Consider the following 20,296-nt stretch of genomic DNA (forward strand, 5'->3'; position numbering starts at 1 on the left):
TGCATTTGAAAGGGGTATAGTAGTAGGTGCCAGGGGCTCCGGTACGTGTCAGGAACTGCAACGCTGCTGGGTTTTTCACACTCAACCGTTTCCCATGTGTATCAAGGATGGTTCACCATCCAAAGGACATCTAGTCAACTTATACAATTGTGAGCAAAAGGGAGGCGTGCGAAGGAAACAGCATGATAAATTGTGTTAATAGGGCGTTGGGCCACCACGAGCAGAACAGCTTCAATGGGTCTGGAACTCTACTGGAGGGATGCGACACCATTCTTCCAAAAGAAATCCCATTGTTTGGCGTTTTGTTGGTGGTGGAAAACGCTGTCTCAGGTGCCGCTCCAGAATCTCCCATAAGTGTTCAATTGGGTTGAGATCTGGTGACAGACTGCCATGGCATATGGTTTACATAGTTTTCATTCTCATCAAACCATTTAGTGACCACTCATGCCCTGTGGATGGAGGCATTGTCATCCTATGGTAGTCAAAATGATGGCCTACCCAGCATTTTTATACATGACCCTAAGCATGATAGGATGTTAATTGCTTAATTCAATTCAGGAACCAAACCTATGCAGAAGCACTTTCTTACAATATACTTTGTATTCCTAATTTACTCAAGCACTTCCATTATTTTGGCAGTTACCTGTATACATTGTCACACAACAACCTCCAGTAAAACATGAACAGTCAAGAGATGCCACATATTGTGCAAAACAAACACTCAAATCAGAATAAATCTTCAAGAGCTTTTAATCATACATAGAAATGTAGTTCAACAGTACCATTCATTTAGAATGTTATAGCAGTATACTTAGTGTAAAGATAATTATGTTGTTTTCTGACGAGGAATATCCACAGAAATGATAGAAGCTTCTAGAACTACATGAGAGCGAGAGAGACAGAAACGAGTACATGACTACATACATTGTAACACCTCAGACTACATTTTAACACCTCAAGTAGGCAACATTTATCTGTGTTTTATGTACCAGTGTCCATCTTCCTTGTTGTGGTTCTGTTTTTGACGAGCAGTGTGGCGTTCAAATTCTTTCAAAAAAACAAAACATATTTGCGCTAGCTCCCACTGATCATCATCTGGGATACAATACATCTGACTTAAGCGATTCTTACTGGGATGCAACTGCTCAAGTTGCTTTTAAACAAGGGGGAGGGGGGGGGGGGGGGGGGGGGCACATTAATGCAGTTGAAATGTGGTATTGTAGACATGGAAGGGATCCAACACACCCTGCCCACAAACACCACTACAGACATTACCATACGTGTTGGTCGTCAGCGCCACAATAACAATTCCAATCGGCAACAGTTCTAAGCAAAAAACAAATGTACAAGACAAGGTGAACAGATATGGGCCTACAAATCCCAGAAGCGCTGTTAAAGTCAGTCAATTCCTCATAGGACGTCCTGTGTTGCTTCAGGTCTTCTGCCAGCCCATAGAAACTTGCTCTGTGGGGTTTCAACTCCCAGGTTGTCGAAGTAGCGTAGCATGAAATAGCACACATGTTAAGGCTGGGAGGGGGGATGCGCTGCATGCTGCGACATAGCTGCCGGAGAGGACATGGACTGGACCATCGGCTGGGCCGGCGGGGGGAGTGGGTGCAGAGGCTGCGCCCCTGAGTGTGTATTAGGGGAGGGCGGTGGTGTTGGACGTTTGAATTTGTCGGGGCTGTTGCTTCTTCTCGGGGAGGGCCTCTGTTTTGAAGAAAAGAGGGAAGACAGATGGAGATGAGAAACATTCTCAGTTAAGTCAATTCTCTTTCAAAATACCCCCTTCTCAAAAGCTTGTACCAAAAAACTTCAATTAAAAACGCAGTCTCAAATATCCCTTTTAAAAGCTGGGCAACGGCACCCATATCAAACATCAAAACCTGTTTAAAATATACGCTGGGTCTAAATGAATTGTTAACGAAGTTACCATGAATTACCATGACATGTTTACGAGGTTTAATGATTGATTTGTTACATTAAATAATTTAGTAATGACTCAAAAAACATCTGTTTTTAAATCGCCAGTAAGAAACTGCTAGAGAATTGCTAGCTAACTTGTAAGCACAAAAACAGTCAACTTCGGGAGCAGACCCCAGAAATGGGTTGATCGCCCTCTAGTGGCTAAAGTAAGAACTGCTGAAAATGTACAGTCAAGAGAGAATAAGGGAAAGGGGGATACTTAGTCAGTTGTACAACTGAATGCCTTCAACTGAAATGTGTCTTCCACATTTAACCCAACCTCTCAATCTAATAATTATTCTGTCATGGGAAAGTTTTCTATTTTATTTTTTAAAACAAAGGCATACTAAGACAAAAGAAACGTGACAATGTATTGTAACGACCCTGGGTTTATAAGCGCGGAAATCGACTCTGCCGCTTGAGCATGCTTTTGCGGCACAGTCGATAGCGCGCCGGACCTCGGGATAGGAGGTCGAGGGTTCGAGACCTGCTCCCTGCTGTTTCATTACAGTATCAACTGATAAAAAAAATATAATTTCCTTCACTGTGTTATTAAAATACTAGAAGTGAATGCTGGAATTAAACAATTAACTATGCAAATGAGCAAAAGCTGTGTGTTAAGGAAATAGCAGCCAGTCTCTAATAAGCTCCTGTTGTGTTCAGTGATTTAAAGCAAATCAACTCCTAGGCTATTAATTGAAGTTTTACAGTATTTGAAATCGAACACCATCAAATACTTTTCCGTAAACAGTAACCCTCTTGTGTGAGCATTGGCAAGTCAAACAAATTCAAAGTGCTGGCAAATAGCTGGTGAACAAACTCTGGCTTTGATGAGTGTCCGGGTGGCTGGCCTGAAGCTCCCAGTCACCACCACTTAGTGCTAATGAGCTCTAGGGTCTTCGTAATGACGGCTGCCACCCAGAAACTAACACACTTCAGAGGCACACGCTGACATACTCATCCCTGGAGCACTCAGTGTTACCATGGAAACACTCAGGAAAAAATAAGAGCGCTTGTCCCTTTTCCTATGGGCGATCGCAAGGAAACCCGAAAAAGAATTCCAGTTGGAGAAAAAAATCTTCAGTTCAGAGTAATCTCTCTGAGCCCTGACTGAGCTGAAACTGGTTTCAACCCCAGGGTGTTCCTGGTACCTGATGAGAGGAGGGTAAACTCCTGTGTCTCCTTCCAGCAGCCAGTCAGACACATGGAAACAACGTTGGTTAACCTGTCTCCATAACCACAGGGAATGGCTTCACTCTACAGAGACAATGTTGACATTGAGCCGGGAGGAGTCAGCAGCAGAAAGTCACTGATGTAATCACAAGATGTTCTACTCAGTCTCCTACTCAGAACGTTTGTATATTTTAGTGTCCATTTGCAATGAATAGTCCATATTGCTCTAGCCTGCTCCCAGGTCTGTCTGTGCAGCAATGGAACAAATGATGGGACATAGTGACCTGCATAGGGAGGTGCGAGGGAACGGAACGTCTTAAAGCCTGTGGTAATGAGAGAGATGGAACGGCAGACACACGCAGGTCCTTCTGGCACTGGAAGAAGACCTGCTGAGTTTAACACAGGCACTGGAAGGACACTTAAAGACAGGCAGGGAGGTCCCACAAGACTGTTACCAATGGTATGAGAAAAGGTCATCGTTGGGCATATAGGCTATGGAACTGAAATATACTACACTGAAAAAAATATAAAAACGCAACATGTAAAGTGTTGGTCCCACGTTTCATGAGCTGAAATAAAATATAGTAGAAATGTTCCATACTCACAAAAAGCTTGTCTTACATTTTGTGCACAAATGTGTTTACATCCTGATTAGTGAGCAATTTCTCCTTTACCAATATAATCCATCCACCTAACAGGTGTGTCATATCAATAAGCTGATTAAACAGCATGGTCATTACACAGGTGCACCTTGTGCTGGGGACAATAAAAGGCCACTAAAATGTGCAGTTTTGTCACACAACACAATGCCTCAAGTTGAGGGAGCGTGCAATTGGCATGCTGACTACAGGAAAGTCCACCAGAGCTGTTGCCAGAGAACATAATGTTAATTTCTCTACCATAAGCCACCTCCATACTTTCAGAGAATTTGGCAGTATGCCCAACCAGGCTCACAACCGCAGACCACTTGTATAGCGTTGTGTGGGCGAGCGGTTTGCTTAAGTCAAAGTTGTAAACAGAGTCCCACATGGTGGCTGTGGGGTTATGGTATGGGCAGGTGTAAGCTGATAACACAATTGCATTTTATCGATACCATGAGATCCTGAGGCCCATTGCGAGGCCCATTGTTTAAAGGTATCTGTGACCAACAGATGTATATCTGTATTCCCTGTCATGTGAAATCCATAGATTAGGGCCTAATTTATTTATTTAAATTGACCGATTTCCTAATATGAACTGTAACTCAGTAAAATCAATGCAATTGTTGCATGTTGCAATTATATTTTTGTTCAGTATAAATCAAGAGCATTCTACTACCTTATCAATGGACTTGAGAGTGTCTACATTGTCCATCATAGGTGTATTAAATAGGTTTAGCAATACAAGCACAACGATGCTATTTGGACAAAATTCTATATGCCAATCGATTAGACGCGATTTGATTTATATAGTCATGTGGAATACCATACAGGCTAGTTATGTCAAATGACTGACACAGGGGCAAACAAATCACAATGTGATCCAGATTAGATAAACACAACAAAGATTAATGGGCCACATACTCCAAGCCCTCCTCCATGTTGTTGGTAGGAGATCAACTAACGCTACATCTCAATGTACACTCCCATGATATCCACAGTCGGGGTATTTTGGGTTAGTGCCATTGAGCCATTTTAGAGGACAACTGGTATTCATCCATCTACACTTCAACCCCATTTATTTTCTTGGCAGTGTCATGGTAAAATCCATGAGAAATAATCTGATACTGAAGAAGAATGTATCCCGAGGCACCAAATAACCAGCAGTACTCACAGTCCTGATCAACACCCTAGCCAAACACTAGGTCTATTCACTACAGAACACCCAAACTGCTACACTAGTTCGGGTGGTACACTAGTTCGGGTGTTCGGGCGTAACTTGCCAACCGTGAGACGCTCCTATTCATTTCAATGAAACCTAAGGCATAAGCGTAAAATTACAATCTGGTTCCATTTTCAAGATGTCAACGAGCAGCTCACAACCGAGAACAATAGAATAAAGTGGCTCACCCTCTGCTTGCGCTGCCCAAAAGTAACACTTAAAAAAAATAAACTTTTTTTTTTAATTAACTCCTGCTTTAGCAATGCCCCAGTGTAGTGCCTGTTAGGAGTTAGATTAACATCTCATAAGACACCTAAATAGCACTATTAAGTGCACTGTAAATTAAACCAAACTGGTTCAGATGTCCATTGTTGGTCTTGATAGGTGCGGAGCAGACTTACCGCTACGGCGTGGGAGGCACTTCCATGGACGTGCAGGGCGGGGGCGTTGAAGTGAGCGATGGCAGCTCTGGACAGGGTGGCCGGGGGAGTGAACCCAACTGTGTGACTGCCGTACGACAGACCTGCATAACAGGATGTGCTAGGAGGATCACTCAAAGGAACTTGCTGCTGGCAAAGTATGTCACCGAAACAGACTAATGTCTCCTTCAATTGGTATTAACTTTGGAAACTGTCAAGAAATATCTGTCATTTTCAGGGAAAACAATGTGGTTAGACAGAAGCACATTGTGTATTCGGAAAGTATTCAAACCCCTAGATTTTCACATTTTGTTAAGTTACAGCCTTATTCTAAAATGTATTAAATCGTTTTTTAAACTCATCAATCTACACACAATACCCCATAATGACAAAGCAAAAATAGATAAACATTTTTAAATAAATTATAAAAAATGTCAAACTGAAATATCACATTTACATAAGACCATAAGACCATTTACTCAGTACTCTGTTGAAGTATCTTTGGCAGCGATTACAGCCTTGAGTCTTCTTGGGTATGACGCTATAAGCTTGGCACACCTATATTTGGGGAGTTTCTCCCATTCTTCTCTGCAGATCCTATTAAGCTCGGTCAGGTTGGATGGGGAGCTTCCCTGCACAGCTATTTTCAGGTCTCTCCAGAGATGTTCGATTGGGTTCAAGTCCAGGCTCTGGCTGGGCCACTCAAGGACATTCAGAGACTTGTCCCGAAGCAACTCCTGCATTGTCTTGGCTGTGTGCTTAGGGTTGTTGTCCTGTTGAAAGGCGAACCTTCACCCCAATCTGGAGCAGGTTTTCAACAAGGATCCATCTGTACTTTGCTCCGTTCATCTTTCTCTCCATCCTGACTAGACCCCCAGTCCCTGCCTCTGAAAAACATCCCCACAGCATGATGCTGCCACCCCCATGCTTCAGCATAGGGATGGTGCCTGGTTTCCTCAAGACTTAACGCTTGGCATTCAGGCCAAAGGGTTCGATCTTGGTTTCATCAGTCCAGAAAATCTTGTTTCACATGTTCTGAGAGTCCTTTAGGTGCCTTTTGGCAAACTCAAAGTGGGCTGTCATGTGCCTGTTACGGAGGAGTGGCTTCTGTCTGGCCTCTACCAAAAATGCATGATTGGTAGAGTGCTACAAAGATGGTTGTCCTTCTGGAAGTTTATCCTATCTCCACAGAGGAACTCTGGAGCTCTGTCAGAGTAACCATCGGGTTCTTGGTCACTTCTCTGGCCAAGGCTCTTTCCCCCCCGAATACTCAGTTTGGACAGGCAGCCAGCTCTAGGAAATCTTGGTGGTTCCAAACTTCTTCCATTTAAGACTGATGGAGGCCACTGTGTTCTTGGGGAACTTCAATGTTGCAGAGCATTTTTAGTACCCTTTCCCAGATCTGTTCCTCAACATAATCCTGTCTCGGAGCTCTACAGACAATTCCTTCGACCTCATGGCTTGGTTTTTGCTCTGACATGCTCTGTCAACTGTGGGACCTTATTTAGACAAGTGTGCGCCTTTCCAATCAATTGAATTTACCACAGGTGGACTCCAATCAAGTTGAAGAAGCATCTCAAGGATGATCAATGGAAACAGGATGCACCTGAACTCAATTTCGAGTCTCATAGCAAAGAGCCTGAATACTTATCTAAATAAGGTGTTTTTTATTCCGAATACATTTGTAAAAAATTCTACAAACCCGTTTTCACTTTGTCATTATGGGGTATTGTGTGTAGATTGATGATAATTATTTAATTTTACTTTTATTTTTTTGTCCATTTTAGAATAAGGCTAACGTAACAAAATGTGGAAAAAGTGAAGGGGTATGAATACTTTCCAAAAGCACTGTAAATAGCATTTCATTTCAGGGGATAAGCCATGCGCTACCTGAATCTGTTTACAATTGAATTTAAGAATAGATTTAATATTTTGATAGACCTGTTGACCTGACGTTCAAAACAAGCAGAGACCTTGCAACCGAGACAGGACTTTTACCAAGGGGACCTTAAATTCACCCAATTATCAGTAAGGATCTATCAACCTGTAACAGAGCATTCCATAGACACAGCTAGATACAATGTTACTTAATGATTAACGGAATACATCTATTCATATTACAATACAATATACAACAGAGTCAAAGGTGCTCTTTTTGTATGTGGACATTTCTCTCCTTCACCCAGTGTCATAATAGATACTCATAAAACAGAGTGTAGTGGTTATGAGGTGTTGGACATGGGCTATGGACTTCCTGTAACTATACCCTACCAGGTGATATGGGTCGGCTGGAGCTGGGGGAAGGAGTGTATGGGATGGGACTGGACACTGTTCGTGCTCGCAGGCCTTGAGCTGACATCTCATTGAAGTACCTGAAGGGTGAAAAGACCACAGTTTAGACAATTAACTTCTGTCTCTAAATATCACTCCCAAATCCCTTGAGCAATGATTTGCTGTCTGAAACAGAAAGGAAGTGAGAGTGTGGGGTGGGGTTGCTTATTGGATGGTTGGTTATGCATGGCTGACAGTGGAGCAGAGACTAGACATTGGTTGGAGATGGTGAAGTTGGACCAGAGGGTTTTGTGGGTTGTTGTTTCATGTCTACCTCTCGTCGTCCATCTCCAGACTGGACTCGCTCTCAGACAGCTGTCTACACAGGGCTTCACGGCGCTCCATCTCTCTCTGCAGCTTCCTCTGCAGACGGATGTTCTCCTCACGCATGTGCCGCTCCTCCTCAATGTACTGGGCCCGCTTCTCTGTGTCTGGGAGGGGACGGACAAATAAAGTTGAATCAAAAACCAATGCAACACCATTACACAACAACGAGTCATTACACAACAATGTATTTTTCTGAGAGAGCAAAGATGCAACAGTATTTTCCAAAAGTACAAGTCTATGCTCTTTATTGCTGTAGTACAGCAGCTATTGCACCTAAATAGGTCAAGTCTGGTCTCTAATAACAGAGGTTTCTGGTATTTAAGTCCATGATTTCATCAGCTTGTTAGTATTTTGGCCCAAGAGCTTTAGACAGAATAGATTGATATGACAGCTCCCTCTGGTGGCCAAATATATAAACAGAGCATCCTTCTGCTGAACTCATCTCCTGAGGCCAGTGTTCCCCAACAGCACACATTTGATGTTGTTGACTGATGATTAGTTGACAAGTTGAATCAGGTGTGCTTGCCTAGGGCTAAAACAAAATGGGGTACTGTTGAGGATACACAAGGACTGGAGTTGGGAAAACACTGCCCTAAGCCAGGGGTATGCAAATAGATTCAGCCACGGGCTGATATTTGTCAGAGCGAATGGTCGGGGGGCCAGAACACAATTATAATAATCTGTACATGGAAAATTTACCACAACTAAGCCCAAAAATAGATTGTATTTCATATATTGATTACATTGCAACAAGATCACTCGCTGGCCAGTTTTGGCCTGTTGCTGACCCCTGTCCTAGGCCAACAGGTTGCCTCCCACAATGTAAACAATGTTCCATGCCGTTGGCCTAGGTCTAGGATTTCTGAGACTCTGGACCGGTCAACTACTTGAACAGAGTTAGGTTTCACTGAGAAAGTTAAGGATATTTGAGAAGAAATGACAGATCTGCGCAGAGATAATATCAAGGGATTGAAAAAGAGCTTGATTATGGTCTACTTGGAACCTGCCGTTGGAAATGTGAGTGCCTGCTCGGTCTGAGGGTGAAACTGTGCATGTCCACATTTGTTTGAGTGATAATATTACCACCGTTCCCAAATTGAACATGCATCTGTAAAGAGGAGCACTCTACTGTGACCCACTACCACTGTTGTTCTAAGATCACATGGTACGGCAACTCCACCGCCAACTCCATCACTAAGACACGGGCAGTACAGGAGCATCATGTCAAAAACTGGAAGACTGGCCAATAGTTTCTACCCTTAGACCATCAGGATGCTGAATAGTCACCAGTAGCTGTTCCACCCGCTACTCCCCCTATGGACATGTTCCCCCCACCCAACAGACTTTTACTCTGCCCCCCACCCCAACGACATTCATCTCTGTTTCAGTTGTTAATGTTTTATTTCACTTGGTCCCCACACCCCCTCAATGGTCATGCTGCTCCCCCACGGTCATTCCCTGCACCCCCTCAAGTCTACTCTGCCTCCATCCCAATGGATATTTATTTATTCATCATGGTTACAGTTATATATATAGGATATTTATTTATTCGTCATGGTTACAGTTATGTATATAGGATATTTATTTATTCGTCATGGTTACAGTTATGTATATAGGATATTTATTTATTCATCATGGTTTCAGTTATGTATATAGTTCTACTTCTATTGTTGTTTTTTTGTGACCATTTTCATTATTTTATTTAACTTAGACATGCATGTTGGAGCCTAAGATTTTTACTGTACTCTGCAATCGCACCTGTAACCATGTCCATGTGACTATTAAACACTCCGAATCTGAACAAAACACATTAGTTAAAATAACTGACTGTAAATCTACCGCAAAGCCATTTGAAAGCCTCCTTCAGCACCAAATCTTTTCCGAATTGTGGCAAAGACTACTGCATCTAGTTTTATGGGTTCTACGTAAACAGGTCACGTCATGATAAATTCACTGTTGACCATTGGCCTTTGAAACTCACGCTGCAGCTCAGTGGTACGGAGGCTCTTCTTCAGCCTCTCCACTTCGTCCTTCAGGAAGCGGATATGCCGCATCATGTTCTCCGGAGAGTCAATCTCCATGGAAACATCCCTGGGGGAGGGAGGAGCAGACACAGGCTGGTCCAACTTCTCCTGGAGGATTCTGTCAAAGACAAGTGAGCTCCAATGAATCAACACAGGGAAAAGTCAACCTTTTACCATTGTATAGGTTATTCCTACTGTTCTAATAAAGAGAATCAATAGAGAGCATACAACAGTGTGAAGGTTCATTTTGTTTACTTTCAACCATTCCCAGACTCCAGCACCTAGGTTTTGCTGATCTAAACATACTACTCCTAAAGAATATATGGTTGCTACAGAACAAAAGCCTACCTTTTCTCTGCCTCCAATTTGTCCATGCGCTTCCACAGTCTATTGACAAGAGCCTCTTGTTCTTGCTCTAATGTGTTTTCAAGGTCAATCTTCTCACGCCTTAGCTGGAAACAAAGGGAACACAGCAAAGAGATATTCAGCTTGAAAACATCTTACCTTCCACAAAGAAATGTGCACCCACACACAATTCTACACTCCATCATGGTAATGCACATGCCCTTAAGTGGGAGTGCCGACATGATGTCCTCAGGAGAGACTCAGCTGCACCAAGACAATGTCTGTCTCTGAAATCTGTCTTGCCTACCACTTACTAAAACTGCATACTAATGGTACTACATACTATTTAGAAGGTACTGATAAGTAAAATCGAATGCAGTATACAAAAATATAAACGCAACACGTAAAGTGTTGGTCCCATGTTTCATGAGCTGAGATAATATGTTCCATGGGCACAAACATTTGATTTCTCTCAAATGTTGTTTATAATTCTGTTAGTGAGCATTTCTCCTTTGCTAGGATAATCCACCCACCTGACAGGTTTGCCAAATCAAGAAGCAGATTAAACAGCATGCTCATTACACAGGTAAACCTTGTACTGGGGACAATAAAAGGCCACAGATCTCTCAAGCTGAGGGAGCGTGCAACTTGCATGCTGGCTGCAGGAATGTCCACCAGAGCTGTTACCAGAATTTAATGTTAATTTCTCTACCATAAGCCACCTCCAACTTTATTTTAGAGAATTTAGCAGTATGTACAACCGGCCTCACAACCGCAGACTGTGCAAGTGTAACCACGCCAGCACAGGACCGCCACATCCGGCTTCTTCACCTGCATAATCATCTGAGACCAGCCACCCGGACAGCTGATGAAACTGAGGAGTATTTCTGTCTGTAATGAAGCCCTTTTGTGAGGAAAACGTATTCTGATTGCCCGGCCTGGCTCCCCAGTGGGTGGGCCCAGCTCCCAAGGCCTACCCTTGGCTGTACCCCTGCCCAGCCACGTGAAACCAATAGATTATGGCCAAATACGTTTATTTCAACTGACTGATTTCTTTATCTGAACTGTAACTTTGTAAAATTTTTGAAATTGTTGCACGTTGGGTTTATATTTTTGTTTAGCATAGTTTCAACTAGAGGTCGACCGATTATGATTTTTCAACGCCGATACCGATTATTGGAGGACCAAAAAAAGCCCATACCGATTTATCGGCCTAATTTTTTAATTTATTTGTAATAATGACAATTACAACAATACTGAATGAACACTTATTTTAACTTCATATAATACATCAATAAAATCCATTTAGCCTCAAATAAATAATGAAACATGTTCAATTTGGTTTAAATAATGCAAAAACAAAGTGTTGGAGAAGAAAGTAAAAGTGCAATATGTGCCATGTAAGAAAGCTAACGTTTAAGTTCCTTGCTCAGAACATGAGAAAGCTGGTGGTTCCTTTTTACATTTACATTTAAGTCATTTAGCAGACGCTCTTATCCAGAGCGACTTACAAATTGGTGCATTCACCTTATGACATCCAGTGGAACAGCCACTTAACAACAGTGCATCTAAATCTTTTAAGGGGGGTCAGAAGGATTACTTTATCCTATCCTAGGTATTCCTTAAAGAGGTGGGGTTTCAGGTGTCTCCGGAAGGTGGTGATTGACTCCGCTGTCCTGGCGTCGTGAGGGAGTTTGTTCCACCATTGGGGGGCCAGAGCAGCGAACAGTTTTGACTGGGCTGAGCGGGAACTGTACTTCCTCAGTGGTAGGGAGGCGAGCAGGCCAGAGGTGGATGAACGCAGTGCCCTTGTTTGGGTGTAGGGCCTGATCAGAGCCTGGAGGTACTGAGGTGCCGTTCCCCTCACAGCTCCGTAGGCAAGCACCATGGTCTTGTAGCGGATGCGAGCTTCAACTGGAAGCCAGTGGAGAGAGCGGAGGAGCGGGGTGACGTGAGAGAACTTGGGAAGGTTGAACACCAGACGGGGTGCGGCGTTCTGGATGAGTTGTAGGGGTTTAATGGCACAGGCAGGGAGCCCAGCCAACAGCGAGTTGCAGTAATCCAGACGGGAGATGACAAGTGCCTGGATTAGGACCTGCGCCGCTTCCTGTGTGAGGCAGGGTCGTACTCTGCGGATGTTGTAGAGCATGAACCTACAGGAACGGGCCACCGCCTTGATGTTAGTTGAGAACGACAGGGTGTTGTCCAGGATCACGCCAAGGTTCTTAGCGCTCTGGGAGGAGGACACAATGGAGTTGTCAACCGTGATGGCGAGATCATGGAACGGGCAGTCCTTCCCCGGGAGGAAGAGCAGCTCCGTCTTGCCGAGGTTCAGGTTTTGACATGAGTCTTCAATATTCCCAGGTAAGAAGTTTTAGGTTGTATTTATTATAGGAATTAAAGGACTATTTCTCTCTATACGATTTGTATTTCATATACCTTTGACTATTGGATGTTCTTATAGGCACTTTAGTATTGCCAGTGTAACAGTATAGCTCCCATCCCTCTCCTCGCCGCTACCTTGGCTCGAACCAGGAACACATCGACAACAGCCACCCTCGAAGCAGCGTTACCCATGCAGAGCAAGGGGAACAACTACTCCAAGTCTCAGAGCGAGTGACGTTTAAAGCGCTATTAGCGCGCACCCCGCTAACTAGCTAGCCATTTCACATCGGTTACACCAGCCTAATTTCGGGAGTTGATAGGCTTGAATTCATAAACAGCAGAGCTGCTGGCAAAACGCACGAAAGTGCTGTTTGAATGAATGCTTACGAGCCTGCTGGTGCCCACCATCGCTCAGTCAGACTGCTCTTTCAAATCATAGACTTAGTTATAACATAATAACACACCGAAATACGAGCCGTAGGTCATTAATATGGTCGAATCCGTAAACTATCATCCCGAAAACAAAACATTTATTCTTTCAGTGAAATACGGAACCGTTCCGTATTTTATCTAACGGGTGGCATCCATGAGTCTAAATATTCCTGTTACATTGCACAACCTTCAATGTTATGTCATAATTACGTAAAATTCTGGCAAATTAGTTCGCAATGAGCCAGGCGGCCCAAACTGTTGCATATACCCTGACTCTGCGTGCAATGAATGCAAGTGACACAATTTCACCTGGTTAATATTGCCTGCTAACCTGGATTTATTTTAGCTAAATTTGCAGGTTTAAAAATATATACTTCTGTGTACTGATTTTAAGAAAGGCATTGATGTTTATGGTTAGGTACATGTTGGAGCAACTACAGTCCTTTTTCGCGAATGCGCACTGCATCGATTATATGCAACGCAGGACACGCTAGATAAACTAGTAATATCATCAACCATGTGTAGTTATAACTAGTGATTATGATTGATTGTTTTTTATAAAATACATTTAAAGCTAGCTAGCAACTTACCTTGGCTTTTTACTGCATACGCGTAACAGGCGGGCTCCTCGTGAGGCAGGTGGTTAGAGCGTTGGACTAGTTAACCGTAAGGTTGCAAGATTGAATCCCTGAGCTGACAAGGTAAAAATCTGTCGTTCTGTCCCTGAACAAGGCAGTTAACCCACCGTTCCTAAGCCGTCATTGAAAATAAGAATGTGTTCTTAACTGACTTGCCTAGTTAAATAAAGGTGTCCAAAATTACCGATTGTTATGAAAACTTGAAATCAGCCCCAATTAATCGGCCATTCCGATCAATCGATCGACCTCTAGCTTCAACATTATTGGGCTATTTACATTTCCTTGAAGTTCTCTCTCAAAGATCTGACTTTTCCCCCCCAATTGTCACCTAAAATGTCAAACCCAAACCTGTAGCTCAGGACCTGCAGCAAGAATATGCATATTCTTGATACCATTTGAAAGGAAACACTCTGAAGTTTGTGGAAATGTGAAATTAATGTAGGAGAATATCACACACTTTTCAAAATGTTGCATCAAGTCTGCCCAAATGTGCCAAATGGATATATTTTCAAGTACATAACTATATAGAACATATATAGAGAAGACATCAGAGGTTAGAGACACAGCAAGGGTTCAAGCTGTAGAACACAGTTCTTACATTTGAACATTTATTTTATCAAACAAAACTATGGTACATTATCTCTGGGACACTCAGGATGACAAATAAGAGCAAGATTACTGAATGCAAGTATATTATTTACCTTCAGGGGTGAATGTATCAAACCAGTTGCCGTGATAAGTTTTGTTGTTCTGCACTCTCAAACAATATCATAGTATTTTTTCATTCTAATAGCTACTGTAAATTGGACAGTGCAGTTAGATTAACAAGAATTTAAGCTTTCTGCCCATATAAGACATGTCTATGTCCTGGGAAATTATCTTGTTACTTACATCATGCTAATCATATTAGCGCAACTGTCCACGGGGGGGGGGGGGGCGATCCTGTAGAGGTTAAATGTGAATATTTGTTGCTACTTTTTAAGTAAATACCTGTAATTAACTTGTGCAATACATTAGGAGATAAAGAACATCACGTTCTTCATTTCACCCATCAAATCCTTTTTAATTATGAAGCTTACCGGTAGTCCCGTCAGGTGGTGTTTGTTTACAAGCACTACGAGAGACCCTGTCACTCACATGTGATCTAGTTACAGTATGGAATTCACAACTAAATGTTTGCCAGCTAGACGTCTTATCACTATTAAGTTAACTGTCTAAAATGTGCTAAATGCTCTGCAGTTGTGCATTTGGTTTGCTAATTTAGTAGGTAGCTATCTAGCTAAGTGGTTAGCTTCTTCCAAAATCAAGCTCTGCTTGGTAACAGCAGAGAAGACCCTCCTGGATCAAGAGCCTTGCTGTTTAATATTTGTTTTGTGCATGCAGAAAACTGTGTAGCCATTTTGAGTTACTTGTATAACTTTCTGAGCTGGGATGTCTGTCCTGCAATAGTTTAGGTCAGAGACTATAAAATGTTTGCAACGAGATCGTTAACATTTAGTTCGCATTCTCTATAGGATTTTACATGTGCTTGTTACCATTGCTAACCTTTGGATTACAGGGGCTCATTGAGGTTTGAAAATAGCACCCCTTGTGTTCAGTGCCAGTATTGGCACAAGATCAGTATGAAGGTATGACAATCTGGATACCGCCCAAGCCAACTATTTAGAATGCAAGTATGGGTATTCAGAAACTGTCAATGTCATTTCCCATAGTGTCATTATGTCACTGTACCTGCTCCAAGGTGAGCTGCTTTGATATAGTGTCATTCTCCATTTTTTTTATCTTCTTCATCAGTTTGTTGACCTGGAACTCCTGTTCCTGCTCCAAGTGCTGTTCCAACTCAGCTTTCTCATGTTGTAACTGTGGGAGCAGAAATCAATGTGACTAATAGAAACGAATGAAAATATTTGCATTAAAGCACTGTGGTTAGATGTTGATATATGTTTTTTATAGAGGTGGTAATAGGTTGGTGCTGCTTGTCTCAAATGATTGTGATCTGGAAAAGAATGTGTTGTGAAATGGCGGCGGTGCAGCTAGATATTGCCAAAAGCAACCAAAGTAACCACATTTGGCCATCTACCAATAAAAAGGGTGTGGCTCATAGGTTGTTAAAAATGAGACGATTGTGACTAATACCCAGCACTGACTAATCATCAGATCAAAATAAAACATAGGACAATTAAGAAAGAGGGGGTTGAGGTATTTTAGTTGCATGCTAGAGTTCATTTTGACAGTCTAACCTCACGTTCCTCTGTTCTCGGGGCACAGACGGTTATAGAAACACCACAACAGACTGGAGTTGTGCAGCCAACATTCTCAGATGATCAACAGCTTCAGGCCACATCAAGTGTTAACATTCTCTTAAATTAGCCTAAAAACGCTCTGGTATTTAACTGCTATGCATACCATCTTACTGACAAGAGCTATGAGTTTTGTTTGAAGATAAACATAATTTATGAAGCCTCACAACAGTTTAGAAATGGGCAGCGCCAGAGACCTGTGGCTGAAGGTGGATACAGGACATCTAGGGTATAGGTGACCCACTCCTTATAGTAGTAGTAGCCTATACCACTGAAAATACTAATACTATTAACCATTTACTGTTGAAGCCTGGGGTGTGGTGGAACAGGGTTTCCAGTACAAATTCACATTAGCATTGTTCTAGCCTGGTGCCTTAGAATACATTTTACAAGAAAAACTATGTCAGGCATTTCTCCATGTTTACAGAAGTGGCTCCTTACCACAGACATGACTACCACAACTACCATTTTATAGGGACACTTGGGGGGGGGGGGGGGGGGGGGGGGGGCAAAGGAGCGAGCGTCTGTCGACACTAAAGAATAGGAGCAGAAGTAGGTCTGTTTCATGTTAGGAAACAGGACCAATAACAATAGCCCCCAGACTTTGACCTTTAACAAGGGTCTGGTAAAACACATGAGTGGTCCACATCAAACCATTAGTCAGTACTACAAAAGGTCAACAGCTCATATTTGCCACGGGGCCACATGTGGGTCAGTTGCAAGAGAGACCAAATAGCCTAACCAAGGAATAGGAGGAGTCAGTCAAGAGTAATTTAGAGTCGCAATGAAGTCGGTTAATAAAATACTTAAGGCAAGAACCATTACTGCTGTTATGCGCTCCACCCCAAACACAAATCCTTACATTTTCACTCTGCGACAAATACTTGGCATAAGTCACTTGCCCCAGAGCCAGTTCTCTTTTGGCTGTCACTTACTTGCATGAGTTTTCTTGACAGTTCATTTGTGAGAAATTCCTCCTCTTTCTCATAGTTGACAGCGAGGGTCTCCTTCTCCTTCTGCAGGGCCTGGATCTTCTTGAACAGGGTGTTGCTGATGAACTCCTCCTCCTGCTCAGCCCTGGCTTGCTGCAGTCAGAGAAAGGTAACATTTACAGAAAAGATGAGTGCAGCATTCACAGCAAGATGGCTCACTGAATAAAACATGTCTTAATTGTGTTAAGAGATGCTTCAAAAATGTTGGAATGGGTAACAATGGCACCATATGAAGTGATTTGTCATTGCCAATCTAATGTCAACCTCTACCACACTGCTCGGGAGAGCTCACAGCTGTATCTGTGCTAAAATATGGTATTCCTATTGTTAAAGACGTTTAATTGACTGCAGTAGCATCTGTGCAAAAACAAGGAATAACACGGTGCTGGTTTGCTGCATTGGAGGAAGCAGTTAGTCAGTCCGCCCCCCCCCCCCCCCCCCCCCCCCCATGACTCAAGCAGTAGCCCATTGCAGTAACTGAAGGAGTGAGGAACGAGCTATTTTGTGTTTTACTGTCAATAGTCATAGTGACGAAATAAGAGACAGAAAGGGGGGTGGTGGGGGGCGCAAAACAGGGGAACAAGGAGAAATTAAATCAAAACCATGCTAGTCATACCGATGCATTGGACAGGCAGAGTAGGTGTTGTTCAACTAAGCTACATAGCTACTGTATGTAATGATTTATTATAAATTCAACAGTTGTGTCAAGGGTTAGCTGTAAAGTTAAGCACAAAAACAACGGAAACACCAAGCCTCAGCAAAGGATTCAGTTAATAAAAAATAAATAAATTGTTAACTAACGTTTGATACAAACGTCAACTTCTTGGTCACCACTGACTGTTCAAATGGATCGATTGGTATTAGCAAATGAACCTGGCATTGGCTAACTAGCTAGCAACACCAAAACATAACGGGCTAGCTAACATTTAGGTTAGCTAGTTAACCATCTAGCTACGCTATCACTCTAAGCGAACTAATGCTAGCTTCTTAACATGGCTAGCTACGTCCGTTGCCTTTATTTCGCTACTAGTTAGTTAATTAACATTAGTTTGTTAACCTAGTTGCAATTTCGTACGTTTAAAGTACATGTCTAGATGCATTTTTTAAATGTAGTTCATGTCAGCTAGCTAGCTAGGCTAATCAACAACAAAAAAACAACAGTTACTCACAATGGTGACGCTAGCTTTACGCAGGTCCCTATTCTCCTCCTGTAGCGCCTTGCACTTGAGTTTGAACGTCTCTAGCTCAATTTTAAGAACTTTGTTCTCTTGTTGTAGTGAGGCTAGTCTGTTCGTTAACTCCTCTAATCGAAACTGTGAAATGACTACTCCCGGCTTGCTCGAATTTGAGGCTGAGGATGACATCGGGGTAACCGAGCTACTCCCTGCTCCGTCGGTGTCGCTCTCGCTTGCACTGTCCGCCATAGCTGTGTGCGACAGTGTGGAGGAGACGGGATCTGCAGTGTTTGTAGTACATCAGCCTACGAACATTCTGTGTGGTGTGACCAAAGACTGAACATGGAGCAAGATGTTTCACCGGATGTATAAATATGAAGCATCCGTATGGAATTTCCACTCCCCACCAAATATGGCGAGGAGATGAAGCCCAGTAGCCGGCAGTGACTGAGATGGAACTGGACTGAGTGTCTGCTGATTTTCTCATCGAACAAAAGCCCGATTTCAATACAGTTTCTGTCGCAAAACAAAAATATGTTACGAACAGAGTACACTACGTGTTGTAGACGTGATCCCTTGACAAAAAAAGTTTTAATTGCAAGGAGTGCAAGGGCGAATTTAGTTACTGCACACGCGCACTTCACAGAGAAGTCGTTCTCTAACGGAAATATGCAAATTCATGCTAGAACGCACCAATAGGATTTCGCTAGCTAGCTCGTGCTTGGCTCTGCCCACATACTTGTTTGTTCCGCTCGCTATGCGTAATTTGCTCCCATTGAAAACGACACAGATGAACTATCTGGTTAGTTAAATCTTTGGTGTGACCTTGCTCTGGGTTTCAACCACACGCGTGTTAAAATAGCGTCACCTTGTGGAGATAGCTCTGTGGAAAAACAAAGCGCGCTTGTTTGAAATGGAAAAGCGTTGTGGTAGATATTGATAAAGAAGAACATCAAGACAAAGCAGCTGCTTTACAGGTGGGATGCAAGCGCTTCATCCCGAGGGGTTCATGTTGATTGTACGGAGATTGTGACAGCTGGTTAAATGGCGTCCCTTGACAAGGCAAGAAGAAGATGTATGTTAGGAGAAGTGCAGTATTATCATGAGAAGAGTTATACTTCGAGTACGGAGGAGGAATGGAGGGGAGAGGATAGGCAGAGAGGGTCTAAGTAGTGCTGAACTATTACGGAAAGTTTGTGGCAAACTTGTCCACATTGTTGCATCCGCTTCACCAACTGCTGCAGGCCGATACAAAGTGGAATTGGTCCCCACAATGCGAAGAAGCATTCAAGACTTGCAAACAGCCTCTGCTAAAGAGCAAGTGGCTTGCCCACTACAACACATAGATGAAGCTGAGACTCGCGTGTGATGCATCTCCATACGGAGTAGGAGCTGTCCTCTCACATGTTCTATCGTCAGGTGAAGAACACCCTATTGCATTTGCATCACGGACTCTGTCACCAAGTGAGACAAATTATGCTCAAATTGAGAAGGAAGCCCTGAGCATAATATTCAGAGTGAAGAAGTTTCACAAATACCTCTACGGAAGGAAGTTCCAACTGCTGACAGATCACAAGCCTATGTTGGCCATCCTTGGACCAAAATCAGCTATACCAACCCTTGCTGCACTTCGAATGCAACGTTGGGCTCTGATATTGTTAGCCTACGACTACGAGATTGAGTACAGATGATCCAGTGATCACGTAAATGCAGATGCACTATCAAGAGTACCATGCAATAGTGACCCCGACAGTGAAGATGATAGAGCAGCCCTCCAGATCTCTTTCATTGACGAACTGCCCATATCTGCTTCAGACATAGCAGAGGAAACGAGGAAAGACCCAGTGCTTTCCAAAGTCTTGGATTTAACATTAGGCGGTTGGCCAACCTTCGTAAATGACGGTAACCTTCGTCCATTCATTGACAAGAA

The 20,296-nt window shown here is 42.9% G+C and overlaps 1 protein-coding gene across 1 annotated transcript; it reads right to left on the reverse strand.

The window, feature by feature from the left end:
- Positions 1–732: 732 nt before the first annotated feature.
- Positions 733–18,704, reverse strand: LOC129836423 (coiled-coil domain-containing protein 6-like). Its single transcript, XM_055902555.1, has 9 exons — positions 18,361–18,704; positions 17,135–17,284; positions 15,631–15,759; positions 10,448–10,551; positions 10,057–10,217; positions 8,023–8,179; positions 7,689–7,789; positions 5,400–5,521; positions 733–1,710 (listed from the first exon to the last, which is right to left on the reverse strand). Exons 1-9 carry the CDS (start codon positions 18,613–18,615, stop codon positions 1,522–1,524), a joined length of 1,368 nt encoding a protein of 455 aa, XP_055758530.1. The 5' UTR covers positions 18,616–18,704; the 3' UTR covers positions 733–1,521.
- Positions 18,705–20,296: the final 1,592 nt, after the last annotated feature.

Source organism: Salvelinus fontinalis, chromosome 37 (assembly GCF_029448725.1).
Source record: "Salvelinus fontinalis isolate EN_2023a chromosome 37, ASM2944872v1, whole genome shotgun sequence".
Taxonomy (NCBI): Eukaryota; Metazoa; Chordata; class Actinopteri; order Salmoniformes; family Salmonidae; genus Salvelinus; species Salvelinus fontinalis.

What these genes read in the sequence shown, in the direction of transcription:
- LOC129836423 (XM_055902555.1), bottom strand. Translation starts at nt 18,615, where the DNA reads ATGGCGGACAGTGCAAGCGAGAGCGACACCGACGGAGCAGGGAGTAGC. An exon ending in GTAAAGCTAGCGTCACCATT is followed by an intron (nt 17,285 to 18,360) that starts GTGAGTAACTGT and finishes CTCTGACTGCAG; the next exon opens with CAAGCCAGGGCTGAGCAGGA. An exon ending in CCGTACCACTGAGCTGCAGC is followed by an intron (nt 8,180 to 10,056) that starts GTGAGTTTCAAA and finishes GTCCCCTCCCAG; the next exon opens with ACACAGAGAAGCGGGCCCAG.